The sequence below is a fragment of the Nycticebus coucang genome, chromosome 14 (assembly GCF_027406575.1).
Source record: "Nycticebus coucang isolate mNycCou1 chromosome 14, mNycCou1.pri, whole genome shotgun sequence".
In the NCBI taxonomy this organism is placed as follows: Eukaryota; Metazoa; Chordata; class Mammalia; order Primates; family Lorisidae; genus Nycticebus; species Nycticebus coucang.
Genome location: NC_069793.1, coordinates 38,176,249 through 38,191,588, shown reverse-complemented (window position 1 = coordinate 38,191,588; position 15,340 = coordinate 38,176,249). Strand labels below are relative to the sequence as shown.

The following is a 15,340-nucleotide window of genomic DNA, read 5'->3' as shown; positions in this document are numbered from 1 at the left end:
ATAGCAGGGCTTTTCCTCTTAAAAGTCTGCAAGACACTAGAAGACTTCATGCTACCTTTTGGATGCTCCAAGTTCACCCCGAGTCCCACCCCAATCTTCCCAGGCTACCCAAGGACTTAGCAAATATCCTTTTCCAACTGATGTATCAGTTGCCTCTTTGAAATTCCTTGCTGACTTACAAAAGAGGACTTAAGTAGATTCCAGTGAAAGCTCAGATATGATGAATCTGTTCTAAGAAGTGCAAAAAAGCACGAGTTGAATAATATCAAGAGTGTATGTTAGTGGGTATTTATAGCAATAAATAAAGGTTAAAAAAAGCCCTACTGAACAATAATTAACTTGTATGTAGTAGCCAAGTTTTTGTTGTTGTTGTTTGTTTTGGTTTCATTTTATTTGGTTTTTTATTTTTATTTATTTTAATTTTTACTTTTTTTGGGGGGGAGATAAAATTTATTTTTATGTAATGCTATTAATTAGCAAAACTCTCCTATTTAATGAATTCACTAAGTGACTGAATGTGGTAATACATACTTCTTTTTTTAAAATTGTTTGGGATTCATTGAGGGTATAAAAAATTAAGTTAGAGTGGTGCCTGTGGCACAAAGGGGCAGGGCGCCAGCCTCATTTGCTGGAGGTGGTGGGTTCAAACCCAGCCCCAGCCAAAAAATGCAAAAAAAAAAAAAAAAAAGTGAAGTTACACTGATTGCGGTTGTTAGGTAAAGTCCCTCTTGTAATTGTGTCCCACCTATGGTTGTTTTTTAAGAAAAGAATGGTTTATCATCACATGATCAAAGAATCCAAACCTATTCACCAGGATGGAAAAACGAATTTTCTGAATCATCAACATTACAATTGATCACATAGGTATTTATACAAGGAACATTGGATGATCCAATACATCATGGCTAAAACACTTTTATTAGCAAATGCGTAAATTATGACTATCAGAGTTAGGCAATAATATTAGATTATGATCTTGTGAAGAATTCTGGGGAAGCCATATTATTTTTGCCTTATTTAGCATATGATCACTTTGATACAGTGAAGAATTTAACACCAGAATTAGTGAGTCTTTACTCTCTAAGGTACCATTAGGGTAGATGAAAAACTTTAAATACATGTATTTCTTATTCAAAATTATAAAGAGAAAAATATAGCCATACCTTTCTTTAAAAAGTCTTTTTAAAGGCAAATATATCTCTTAATTGATCTCTAAAAAGCACTTCAAATTTTGTAGTGTAATGTCCTTTATCTGTAAGATAAAATGCTTTCTCTAAGAGTCTCACTCGGGACTGAAATTCTATTACTTAATGACTCTTTGAGCCTATAAAAATATGTCCTGAGGAAGTGAGACTTTCTAGTAGGAGGGTTTAACATGTACCCTTGCATTGTGCATAGTAAATATCTTAACACAACAAATAGTAAGTGAAGTTTATGTTAACTAGTTTCATGTAAGCATTCCATATTGTATATAAAATCAGCACATTGTACCCCATAAATGCATTAATGTACACAGTTATGATTTAATAAAATAAATAAATAAAATAGCATAAGAGTTTAAGACGTACTTCCAATCCAATGATTCAAAAGAAGTCTTTTTGATTTTTTAAAAATATATGCTGTTTGCTTCCCCTCATCTTATTTTGGAATTCAAATGACCAAAGTTAATAAAATGCCTGCATTCAGAGTAACCCATCATCGTGGGTCTAAATGGTTCCCTCTGTATTTTTTCTTCTTCATTCCCCACTACTAATTTCATTACCCACCCACTCCCTTTTATTCAGTGCAAATTCTTCCCCATGTTTATTTTCATATTTGTTTATAAAAATATATCTAGTATTATTAGCATTCTTTTTCAAAATATCTTCAATGATGTTATGTAATAAAACTGTATGAGAAAGCATGACCTTCTTTACTGTGATGTACTTACTATACAACGCAATCTCTGGGGACACATATAACAAGCTCAGCTCAAAGGACCCTGAATTTTTCTTTTCCACATGGAGAGACTACTGTCTACTAAAAGTCCTTTAGGTAAATCTGTTCTTTTTCGCAGATCATGCCAACTCTAGCTTTATCAGTATCATACTTGTTTTTTCCTAAAAAATATTAACATCTACCCTTCTGCACAGGAAAAATAAAAGATTCCTTTATTATACTAAGAGGTGATATTTAAGCAGTGCTTACACCATGGCAAGCATGCCTCTAAGCCTTTTACATATATTGATTTATTTAATTCTCCTATCAACCTTTAAGATATCCTACTATTCATTTTAGGGATAAGACATAGGATATAGGTTTGCCTAACGCTTCACCACAAATGAGTTTAATAGTAGGATTCAGACGCCAGCAGTTTTATTCAACATCTGTACTTTTAACTATAGCCATATTGCCTTCTGAGTTTTATTTCTGATTATTTTCAATATAATACTGTTGTCAGTTTATTTTTTAAAATATAAGCAACATGTTTTATCAGAGAATAATTGTAAAATAAGTAAAGCATTTATCATGATGTATGAACTTAATAGAGTAGAAATGTTGAGAACTGTGTGTGCGAGAGGTTGAGTCTAATCCCACCATAACAGGTAGACTGTATTCTAGATGGTTTATACAGTATGATCTTTCCCATTTATATGTAACAATACATGTCATAATAACATTGTGTAATATGTCAGATTTTCATAGATATAAGCACAGGATTCATTCTGTGTGTATAAAGTGGTATCAACACGTGGCAGCAAAAACAGAAAATAATTCTTTGTTTCATCCTGACATGTGAGAGAAGACACCAGTAGTATTACCAGCATAATTTTATTAACATTCTAGATGGTATATACTGAGTTCTGAAGCTTGATTTAAAATTAAGGCAACATTGCTCATGCTTTTGCTGTTTTATAATTAACATTCCAGAAAATTGTAATTTTTCACTCTTAAATTTCCAGCACCTTGTTTTTGGGATTAAGTCATTCATCGCATACCTGATTCCAGATGTACCAAAGGGTCTCTATGACCGAATACGGCGGGAGAAATACTTAGTTCAAGAGATGATGTATGAGGCCGAACTGGAACATTTGCAACAACAACGGAGGAAAAGTGGTCAGCCTGTTCACCATGAATGGCCTTAGTTGATGCCTGTTACCCAGGAGAGGTGTACCATTAGTGGAAAGAAATGATGACAACTTTAATTCTATGCAGGATCTGGGAGGAAGGCATACTAGGCAAACCATATATATAATATGCTATTTGGAAATGTATTACAGCCAGCTCTGAGATTTGGAATATCCAACCTTACAAAGGGGTTAGATTGACATTTGCAGGAAGCCAGGATCTAATTCTCATACCCAGTCTCAGGGAGTTGTACGTTTGGAGACATCTGCCTTCCATCAGCTACAGTGTAATAGGATGGATGATCAGAAAGTTCCTAGAGGCAGATTTCCATGTAAATGTTCATAGGCCAAGCATGACTTCCAGTATCATGTGGTCTTCACTCACATATTAATCTTCTTTGGAAACTTTGAGTTGAGATGTCTATGAGAAATGATGTAAATCAATTATTGCCTTTCTGCCAGAAGCCCGTGTCCCTTAAGTTTACAGGTTGGTAGGAATTACCCTTGTCTCTTGCTGAAATTATGGAACTGTGCCTCCAGGGAATTAATGCTGCTTTACACTGACTATGCAGTTGAAGAGTTGCACATCACCTTTAGTAGTCAAACCAAAAATCTAATATCCCCAAAAGAATACCATTCATTAAAATAATATTCTATTGCATTGGCTATACTCAAGTCTGTTTTATCCTCCAGTGATGGTTGCACTGAACGTTTTTTTTTGGTACTGAATGCCAGTAAAGCCACATGCTTACAAACTATGAATGGTGATTCTTACATCATTTAGAACACAACCAATCCATACTTTGCTGTGGAAGGCTGTTTTATAGTATCTTTAATGTTTCCCTCACTGATTTATTAACTTGAAATTCTGTAAATATGTTGGTTTCCCCTGTACTTTTGCACCTTGACAGTGTGTAGTGCAAGTTATAGTTCATGCAGCTCCGAGACCACTCACACACTATGCTATTGTCGTATGTTTATTCGGGAAAATTGAAGCCAGATGCTCTGGAATACTTATGCTTTTTTAAACCATATGCATTCTTACTCATGAGCTAATGAAAATAATGCATGGATATAAATCTATATTATTTGTAAAAAAGAGAAACACCCATTTATTTTGTGTTTTACTTTTCTTTTTCATCACCGAAAGGAGTATTCTGTTATCATCATTGCTTTCATAGATTGGTTTTGTTTATTTCTGAAAACTCTCTAAAGTCAAATTAATTGTGAAGGGCATCATTTTGCTTTGTTGTGGAATTCCTGTTTCATTGTCAACCCTGTATCTGTATGACTGTTCACAGACGGATAAGGTGGGAATGATGAGGCATTCAACCAGAGAAAGTCCAGAGGAGCTGTAACATCCTGTGGGGATGGCATGAGTGAAAGAGAATGTTGATGCAGGAAATTGTATGGTAGAAATCAAAGCACAAGGAAATCCCAATTTGCCTCCCCAGAGAATGGGTGGGGTATCACACATGTCCGCACACACTTATATATACACGTATGATTATTATGATTGTTATTATTCATCTAATTACCTTTTGTCCAACTAAGCAAAGCACAGTTATTTCCAAAATTTGAGAGACCAAATTAAACACAATGGAAATAAATCTACTGTGATACGTGCTAGTGTTTCTCTGATAAGAAAATGATAAAATTTCTCTTAACTAAAAAACTATTTTTGTTTAATTCTAGCACTTAAAATGTTCTGTTGACTTTTCCTCTTTACCCTCTAGGGAAAAGCTTATAGATTATAATAGTTGTTTCATTGTTTGTTTTTGTCAAAAATGACTCACTTCCTTACTTTTCCCCTGATTCTTAGCAAGAGGAAGGACCACGGAAGACTCTAACCTTCAGATTCCAGAGAGGTTGGCTTTCTGTCCCCTGCTGATTTACAGCAGGCGGTGAATTCCACTAAGCACACAAAGAGGTTGTAAACTCCTCCACTTTTACAGCATCTGCGTTTCCTTTTCTTTGTTAAGTAAATGTATACACATGCCAAAATATAAATCATGCCTAAGGATGACAAAAACAAACATCTTTTCCAAATTAGGAACATAAGACAGAGACATTTGTCTTACAGGAGTGCAAAGAATAGTGATAGCTGTGTCCTTGATAATTATTTTCCAAAGTTTTTATTAGCCCTATCAGGGTTTAAAATCATGTTGATTGGCTAGAGAGAAAAATATGAAAAGAGAAGTTTGTTTTAATTAAAAATGGTAATACATGAGTTTAGACCATGCCTTCTTCGACCTTTTTGAAACAAGTGAAAAATAGAAAAACAAACTATCACCTGAAATGTTTCCCTTGTGACACCAGGCAGTAGAATCCAGCTATGCCTTCATCATTGTTGACTTGTACAATACTAGCAGGGCCTTGCGGTAGGTCAGTTTTAGGTCATTCTGCTTCAGTTGGGAGAAATGTTTTATACCATGGTTTTTATATGAATACAAATGATTTCTCAAAGATTTATAGCACACACGATTCTCAGGAATTCTGTATAACATGAATGCTGCTTATCTATTTTCATATTCTAACTTGTCTACTCAAGCAAAGATGTACACAATCAATATGTATGTGCATGCGATCTGCCTTGACAAGTTGTTCCAAGATGAAAAGCTTACACAGTGCAATGTATGGAAAATCACACTAGATCATCGCTGAAATAGTTTGTAACTGTCTGAGTCTGTGCACGCACTTCTAAGATAAAACGCTGCTGAGTGACTGCATGATGAGATACGACTTCTGAATGCTGCACATTCTTTCAAAAATGAGTCTTGGCACGATTTATTGTATAATGGAATGAATAGGAAACTTTTTCACTCAATAAATTATCATTTGGTATGGTATTTTTCTTATCATTTGCATGTTAAACTCAATTCTACTTGTTTCATGAATATTACATTGGGATTTGCTGACTGTGTATAGGGAGGGAAGGAATTGGTCACTCTTCTGCTCCATGAGGTAATAGTTTATTATTGCAGGCCCCTTACCCCACCCTTAAAGAGTTTTGACTGTTTATCATCTATAATAATAATAATAATAATAATAATAATAATATTGTCTCCAAGTCATTTGCACATTCAAGAGCAGATAGGATACCTCCCTGATCCTAATAATGATTTGTGCTAGACACAGATGGGAAAGGAAGCTGGACTGTTTCTTCTGAGGGTAATAATGCTTACTCCACAAAGAAGCACTTTCTTTTTTTCACATTTTTGCTGGCTCCAGCAACTGCCATCAAAATCTCCTTGGGACAGGAATTTTAGCACCAATACCAACACATCCCAAGGAAGGGAGGAGCCTCAGGCACACCACAGCCAACTGTTAGCAAGAGGCTACCAACTTGCCCATTTGCCTGCCTACTTGCCTCCCCCCCCCTCCTTCCTTCCTTCCTTCCTTCCTTCCTTCCTTCTTCCTTCCCTCCGTCCTTGCCTCCCTCCCTGCTTTGTAAGCTTTCTTACTCTGTAAGTCTACCTACCTCTCCTTCCCTCCCTCTTCCCTTTTCTTTTCTTTTCTTTCTACCTTGATGGTCTAAGTGGTTACCTACAGGGTTGCTTAATCAGTCATCCCCCACCTTTTTGGCACCAGGGACCCATTTCACAGAGGACAATTTTTCCACGGCAAGTGGAGGAGGAGTGGGATCTGACAGGAAACAGCTCAGACAGTGATGCCAGTGATGAGAAAGGGAGGAATGGCTGTAAATACAGATGAAGCTTCACATCCTCACCCCACTACCACTCACTTCCTGCAGTTCCTCTAGGCCATGGACCCACACTGGTCAACAGACCCAGACTTGGGGGCCCCTGGCTTAACTGATATGGCTAGATTGACCAGCCTTGTCTATTGGAGGAAAGTAAACATTGTCCAGGTGTATGTGAGTGTTAGTACACACAAACAAAGCCTCACACAGTGGTCATACTTTCTGTGTAACAATCAGTGAGCACTTAGTATCTGTCAGATATACCTTACTCAATCCTACCATGGTGATCAGATATTTCTGCTTAAATTTTCCACAAATCATGGTATTGTAACCTCTGAGGATAGTGTTTATCCTCAGGGAATTGGTTAACATCTAGTCTCACTACTGGTATTCTTAATAGCTCAGAAGAGAATCTTTTAGGAACGGCCTGAAGAAATCAGAGTCTATGGAAAGGCAAGCATTTCCCTATTGATATTTCTATTCAAAATGAAATATGGCAGCAAAATCTAGGCCAAAGGAGAGATTAATTGAGCTTTAGCTTCAATCATTTTTGTGTGTGTGTGTGTGAACATGAAACAAAGTTTATTGAGGAAGAGAAAGGTGGACTTACAGAATAAGAAAGCTTACAAAACAGGACACATTCACCATAGACAGCAAACAGGCCTCCATTGATTGCCAGGGCAAGTAGGCAAAGAGGCCTGGCTTGAATGGTTGATCAGCCCAGGTTCCTGCTAACTAGGACTGATGTCTTTTAGTGGTGATGAATTACCTTCCACTGAACTTGCCATCCAGCTTAATCTGAAAAAACACACCATATTTGCTGGCTTGTTTCTGGAGAGCACAGCATTCTCTCCTGCATCCTAGTCACATCCACATAAAGGCATCTTTATCAGGAGTGAAAATGAAAGTAGATGGGTATGGCAAAGAAGATTCCCATGAGACCACACCCAATTTCTGGTACCATCAAAGTCTGCCCTCAATGAGAAGAAGCCTATAAATTCAATCTTATGCCTTATGACTTGACCAGTATGTGCTTCTCTGTACAATTCTCTTTAAAGCAACCACACTCAGCTGCCCTGAGGTGGGAATCTTCCTTATACTAAACAGTTGTATGGATACCACTTTCATTCTTTTCCTAAGAAAGCAGGGGGTGAGATTTTCAAGCACAGACGTGTATTGACTTTTTCAGAATACTTTCCCATCTTAATTCATTCTTTATGGAAAAAAGCATTGTCTCTGTTCTCTTTTTTAGAAAGCAAAACTTTCTAAATTATTAATTCAAAAACAAATTCTTATGAGATCTATTTAGATACCCCCCCACACACCAAAAGAACAGTTGCTATGTTGGTGGTAGTACCCTGGGGGTACACAAGCTGCCTGAGTACCATTACAATCATGGTACATGCAATTCAACGTTGCCAGTGAATTCTTTAAGCCAAATTTAATGTTTTCTTTCCTTCTTCCTTCTTCCTTCCTCCTCCTCCTCCCCTCCTCCTCTTCTTCTTCTTCTTCTCCACATAGTTTCACTTTGTCACCCTCTGTAGAGTGCTGTAGCTTCATAGCTCACAGAAACCTGAAACTCTTGGACTCAAGTGATTTTCTTGCCTCAGCCTCCTGAGCAGCTGGGACTACAGGGACCTGCCACAGTGCCCAGCTATTTTTAGAGATGGGTCTCATTCTTGCTTAGGCTGGTCTCAAACTCAGGCGAGCCACCTGCCTCAGCCTCCCAAAGTGCTGGGATTACAGGCATGAGTCACAGCACCTGGCCTTGAACATGTTTTCCAACAAGTAGTATCAATGGACTTTTCCCAGTGATTTTTACCCCATACATTTTTTTTATTTCCTTCTTTAATGAGAAAAGAGATTGAGGGGGAAGAAAAATCTGATGTCAAAGATAATTTATGAAACAATGTTTGGAAGATGGTGGAGTTAATTTTAGAGACCTTTCTACCTAAGCAGAACGTTTGTCTGCATTGCAGAACCCACTGACGTCCCTGCTGGGAATCATCCTGCCTTCTCTCTGAATAAAAAACGAACTGCTGACTTCAGTTTAGGTCACCCTTAACCCTCAGAAAAAATGAAGGGTTTTTCCTCCCTTTATTTCAATCTATTTTAAGATTTAAAAAGCTAGATCTGGTAAGCTTTGATTTAGGTAACAACTCTGGCCAAACAGTAATTTTCAGTGTTGAAACTGAATATGTGCTTAAAAGGACACCCAATGCTGTCTTCCTAGAGTTTGTGTCCATGGGCCTCTATGTTATGTTTTTCCAGGTAAGAAAGAACTATTATAATCCTGTAATGAAAAAAAAGGATTTGTGGACGACCAAAGGAAATAGAGTGGATTTCTCCAATCATTTGCTTCTCCATGGAAGAAATTGGGTTGCCACCATAGATTTAGACAGATGATTGATTTTATATTTCTTTTTAGGGTTTACGTTCCCTACAAATATCTTTTTTTAAATGCTGTTTATTGAGTATTGTTAAACATTCCTTCCAATGTCTCAGGACATTTTACCCAGTGTAGGTTTCTTGATTCCCTTCTGTAAGTGAGAAAAAAGGCTATTAAAATAGGCTGAGTCAAGTTTTATGAAAGTCTCCTGTACGTCAGCATTATTAAAGGTAGTGAACAATAAAGATACATAAACTTTTGTAATATACAGGGTGACATATACCATAAGGTTCACGTCCAGTTTTAAACTGCACACTACTTTAAATTGCACATGCACTTTATGGCCACCCCGTGTATCCCAAATCAGTTAATAACATTGCCCGATGGACTGCAAATTCAGCATACCTATATTATACTGCCATTAAAAAAAAAAAAAAAGCAATTTAGAGATTTCCAATTCATTTCCATACATGGCAATTACATTTGGACATTCAACTATAAGAAATTACTTTTAAGGGTGGTGCCTTTGGCTTTGGCTCAAAGGAGTAGGGTGCCAGCCCCATATACCAGAGGTGGCGGGTTCAAACCCAGCCCTGGCTAAAAAAAAAAACTGAAAAAAAAAAAAATTACTTTTAGCTTCTAAAATGTGTCAAAAGTAGATTCTTTAATTGAAAGTAGATGTTCTAAGGGCCTGTGTACACACTTGCTTTTATATCTTAAGACACAGATGAAGTTTTTCTGAAAATTTCTAAGGACAGATAGATTAAGATCCACAGAAGATATCACCATTATACATAGCATATTATTTTTCTTTATTTATAGTAACCTATTTTATTAAGTTATAAAATTCTTGACATTTTTACTTCTGTGTGTCTGTGTGTGTGTGTAGCAACTGGATAGACAGACCATTACAGGCACTATCTGACATACTGCTTAAAAGGAAGTCATGTTATGATATAATAGAGAAAACCTTAATTTGACATATGGTTACTTGGTTATCTGGTAAACTTGCCTTAATCTATAAAGTTTAGATGAAAGATTTTAGGGTAGATGATTATCTTCCATCCCACTCCTAACCTTATGGAGAATATTCACATCGATCAGTCCAATGTACTGCAATCAGAACTTATTTTTCAAAGAAGCAAAATAATAATATATCTTAATTATAATCTATACTCATTTACAGGCATTTTCCCTAATATTAATTAGTCATATAAACACAATGTTAAATTTAAATGTATTACAGGGTACTAAAATTATAAAGCTGTACAAAATTTTGGAAATATAAAAACTTCATATTAAATTTCCTACTGATTGATAGAAATGTCATTCTCAATGAACATTTTCTTTCATAGTGTAAGATTATTTTTATGATTTGTGTTAAAGGGCCTAACACTTAAGTCAAACATTAATAAGCTTAGCTCTGTCATCTGAAGTTGGTTATTTCAAACACTAGAATGCAGTATTGGAAAAATTACTTATGAGTGTTTATTATTCCTATTGGCGTTTGCAAATCACATTGATTTGATTAAGTGATTGGAACAGGAGAAGAAATTATAGTATTAACTCTTTGCAAGAATTATAAATTAAAAATAACCCATTAGGTGATTTACTAACAATGATGAATTATACTTGATATAGTTTTGCACCATTATAATTTACACTATTGACAATATACATTGAAATTTATTTGTTTGGAAATAGGGCATACTACAAGGTTATTAATTCTGGATAAAAGTAGTTAACTTGAGTAAACCTAGCTAATTTGCAATATGAAATTAAGCTTATGAGACTTTGAAATATACAAATACACGTTGGGCAGCACCTGTGGCTCAAAGAGTAGGGCACTGGCCCCATATACTGGAGGTGGTGGGTTCAAACCTGGCCCTGGCCCAAAACTGCAAAATATATATATATACACAAATACACATATACAGCTATAATTTATATAACTTTTAAACAATTTATTTCTAAGAGATAATTATAGGGAGACACCCCTATTTTTTCTATTTATTCTCTTTGTAAGATTATTTGATTAAGATTACATTACAATAAATATATTTCAATAATATTCTCTTTAAATACTGTTTGAAAGCTACATGACCTGCATTTTTTTCTTTTGTTTCTCTTTAAAATGAAATGGTAAAATCCCATAAAGTCACAAAATAGTAAAATTAATATTTAGCAATATTACTTAAATTAAACAAAGGAAAAAGCCTCCCCTTCTGTTGCTGTTTAGAGAATCATAGTTGCTTTTAAACATGCATTGAATCATAAAGTAGGTTGAGATACTGTTTACCAAGGTTTGCATGTAATACTTAATAAATTATAAATCTGAATATTGCATTTTCAGTAAGAAACTTATTTGTCATTATAACAGTAATTTTCTCTTTTTTTCAAGAATTAAAAACCTTTAAAAATGTATTCTTCAAAAAATCATATTTTACTTAAACTTTGACATTAAAAAGCTACTTTTTGGAAAGTCAAGGCATGATTTTTAATTTACACTTGTGTTTATCTTATTATCTCTAACTTTCAAAGTATTTCAGCAATACTTGTTCTAAGCTAATGTCTTAGAAATTCTGAAGAGAAATAGTGAAACAATTCAAATTAAAGTGAACCTAATTTTCTTCATATTGTGCAAAGTAAGTATTAGATGTTGTACACAGACCACTTTATGATTTACCTCTGTTAATCCTCACAAGAACCCGATTAGAGAAATGTTTTACTCCTTTTAATCGGTAAATAGAGGTTTAAAAAGTCATGATCCAAATTACCTAGATTTGTGTCAGAACTTACGTTTGGACCTACATCATTTAACTCCAATCCCTCACCTCAGTCAATAGCTGTTGTATTTGTTCTTCAAATGGTGACAACCAGAATGTCATCAAAATAAATGTCATTCAAATTGAGTGAAAGAGGCATTGAGATCATTCTGTTCCACTTTTCCAACATCTGTGATAGTGTATTAAAGTACAGGGGCTGGCATCAAGCTTGGCATATTTTAAGTCAGTCTAGGAAGTCGTCATTCATAGTTTTATCTCAATAAATAGCTACAAGTTCAACCCACTTCCGTACTGCACCAGTGACCTTGACACACTGTGAGCTGACGTTCCTAGGGAAGTGTGAGGGTGGTGGAGAAATGCTGTCACTAAGGAGGTGACTATATCAGCAGTGGTGGTCACAGCTCCCTTCTGCTTCCCCACACCACAGACATGGTTTTGATACACTGTAGCAAATTGCTTCCCTCTGGATTCCCGTCTGCTCTTTCCCTGAAGCCTGGGATATTTTCATGCCTGTTCAATTAAGAAAAATGGAAGGCATCTCTGCACTGACCTCTAAAATCTCTGGAAATATCACCTCCTAATGTCGTACACTTTGTTACATTTGAGAAAGGGAAGGCAAAGCTGGGTTGTTTTTTGTTGTTGTTGTTTGTTTGTTTGACATTCATAACCTCCATTTATTTAGATATTTCATTTCTCAGGTCTTTTTTTATTATTAACTTATAGCTGTGTACTAATGCAATCATGGGGCACCATACACTGGTTTTATAGACAGTTTGACACATTTTCGTCACACTGGTTAACAAAGCCTTCCTGGCATTTTCTTAGTTATTGTGTTAAGACATTTATATTCTACATTTACTAAGTTTCACATGTTCCCTTGTAAAATGCACTGCAGGTGTAATCCCACCAATCACACAAAGCTGTTTTTATGATAATGTGAGTATCTTCCAGTTGTATAGTATTTTGGTAACATTCCAATTAAGAGAATTAGGGTCTCAAAAAGAACAAGAATCCTAAAACTCCCTAGGGGAAGTTTTGACCCAGTGAAATGTTTTTAGAATAATTTTTGAGTGAAATGAAAAATTAAATGACATATTTTATTTTGTACAATTTTAAGTGAAAATTAACAATTTTGAAATGATTTCCAAGTTATATATGCATATATATATCACTATATATATATATGTATGTAGATACCCCACACACACACATATCTAATGCCTACGCCTACTGTTAATCTAATTTTCATCCTCAGGGTTACTTTTGTTTGCTTTTATTTCCTTCCTATCATAAGGTATTAACTAAGTCAGTTAGGTTTGGCCTGGATTTCAATATTCACTATGTATGTGTGTGCATGTATGTGTACAAATAAATTTGTAGAAATGTACAGAAAGAATCATTTGGAACATAATTGTACCACTTAACTTGCAAATACTTAGATCAACAGCTTAATTAGCTTTTCTGGACTTCACAAAAGTGTTTCTAGAAATTCTGTTCTTTTTCACTTGCTCCCATTAGCCAGACATACTAGTCTCTCCTCTGTGCTTAGCAGAATAATGTTTAATGATTAATGAGGAAAGTTAATGACTGGAAGAGGGCCTAACAGTATCAGTGAGGGGATGTTAATAGCAGGTAAGTGTTCCAACTGCAGCTGCAGGATTGGGGAGGGGGCGGCACACAGCAGGTGCATGAAATGTGTCTACATACATGTGAGGTACGATGTTGGGGGTGAATGCCATTCACCTGTTTAAAAATAGCAGCAGAGGAGCATTTCACACTCATATTCCCTTTCCCCATCTGCCTTTGAATTCCAGTGTATTTTGATGGTTGAAAAACTAGGAACATGAAGACTCTGAAGTTTAACATGACAAGAGGCAAAGAGATGTGATTCCTTGCAGGGTGATGAAATTCAGCCCTACTGTATTCAAGAAGGAAGTAGTCAGAACTTTAGGGCCAGGATGTTTTTGTAACTTGAAACTTGAGGTTTTTCAAGGAATATCCTGAGAAACAGCCATTTGGCTGGTAGTTATAAGTAAGTATAAATAGGCATTGGGCATCCTTGTCTTCTAGCAATGGCGACTACCCAAGTTTACTAAAAAACAGGTACGTGGAGAACATGTGTGCGCACGTGCATACATAGATTGTCTTAAAAAGGAGTAACCTGGAATGCCATATTTTTGTAGCTTTTGTCCTTGGGGTCATAGCCTGGAACATGGCCCAGGCTTTCTCTTCTGAGTCCGTTCTGTAAGACAGATTCAGCTCCTTGTTTCCAGGTGCTGCCATTCTCAAGGTTTTCCTGAGGAAAATGGAAAATCACACAGTAACAAGACAGTCTTGATGTGTCCCAAGTAAAGAGGAAGGAATCTCACGTAGGCCTTCCCTTCAGAAAAGTACATAAGTACAAAAGAAGTACAAAAAACTCTGACCCGAGACACTTCCTAATTGGCAACTTTGACACTCCATGTAGGTCCAATTTCTAATGATAACCACAAAAAGAATAACTTATTGAGCATTTACAATATGTTTTATGTTGCATGAGGAACTTCATACATCTCCCATAGAATACAGAAATCTCGTGAGATAGTTTCAATGCCTTACAGGGAGACACAAGCCTGTGTCTCCCATGGTGGTGGCCCCCTTCCAACCTATGAATAATAATGTCCCTTGGTAACTGGGGCACCTATATGCAAATTCCCCTGGAGACTGTTCAACATTATTATTTAGCAAAGGAGCCCAACAGTGACACACTATTTCCTATTTCCTCCCACTCTCAACTCTGCCTTGAAAACAGAGGTCACCTGCATCAGCAGAACTTATTCCAGGAAATTCTTGCCCAGGAAGATGAGTATGTAAACCAATAAATAATTGGGTGTATTGTTTCTAGAACTCCCTCAAAATTTACTGATAAAACTATATATATACACAAACGATAATATAACAATAAGATATAACCAGATGTCTTCTCACCAAAGTAACAAATTTGCCACCTGGGTAAACAGTTCCCTTCTCAGAAGTATAGATTGTTCAATGGGGAAAACTCCTTGCTTATCAACACTGTTTACTTACAAAGAATGACTTCAGGACCCTCACCTAGCTGAGTTCTCCGATTTCAAACTTTCACATCACAGTTTTGCCCAGTGCCAATTGGCACCTTGAATATAAAGATCTGCCCTTAATTGCTTTAGCTCCAAACCTTCTGCACCTAACCTCTCATTCTGAGCCTCTGCCAAGGTGGTGCTCTCACCTGCTCCAGTAAAAGTGTCAACTCAGATTTATGTCACATACACACTCTTTGGATGCTTACTGGGGAGGACAGCCCCAACAACTCAGAAATACCTGTGATGTGACAAGGGTT

At 36.2% G+C, this 15,340-nt stretch overlaps 2 protein-coding genes across 7 annotated transcripts in view; one reads left to right on the top strand and one right to left on the bottom strand.

Moving 5' to 3' along the window:
• The window catches only part of ANO3 (anoctamin 3), a 448,518-nt gene extending 442,571 nt beyond the window's left edge, over nucleotides 1–5,947 (top strand). For all 4 annotated transcript variants that reach the window (XM_053562431.1, XM_053562432.1, XM_053562433.1 and 1 more), the window contains one exon: nucleotides 2,943–5,947. In XM_053562431.1, coding sequence (XP_053418406.1) covers nucleotides 2,943–3,125 — 183 coding nt within the window. In that variant the 3' untranslated portion in view covers nucleotides 3,126–5,947. The remainder of the gene's footprint in view (nucleotides 1–2,942) is intronic.
• A 5,635-nt stretch (nucleotides 5,948–11,582) lies between these two features.
• The window catches only part of SLC5A12 (solute carrier family 5 member 12), a 51,913-nt gene continuing 48,155 nt past the window's right edge, over nucleotides 11,583–15,340 (bottom strand). For all 3 annotated transcript variants that reach the window (XM_053562468.1, XM_053562469.1, XM_053562470.1), the window contains one exon: nucleotides 11,583–14,281. In XM_053562468.1, the coding sequence (XP_053418443.1) occupies nucleotides 14,132–14,281 (150 nt within the window). In that variant the 3' untranslated portion in view covers nucleotides 11,583–14,131. The remainder of the gene's footprint in view (nucleotides 14,282–15,340) is intronic.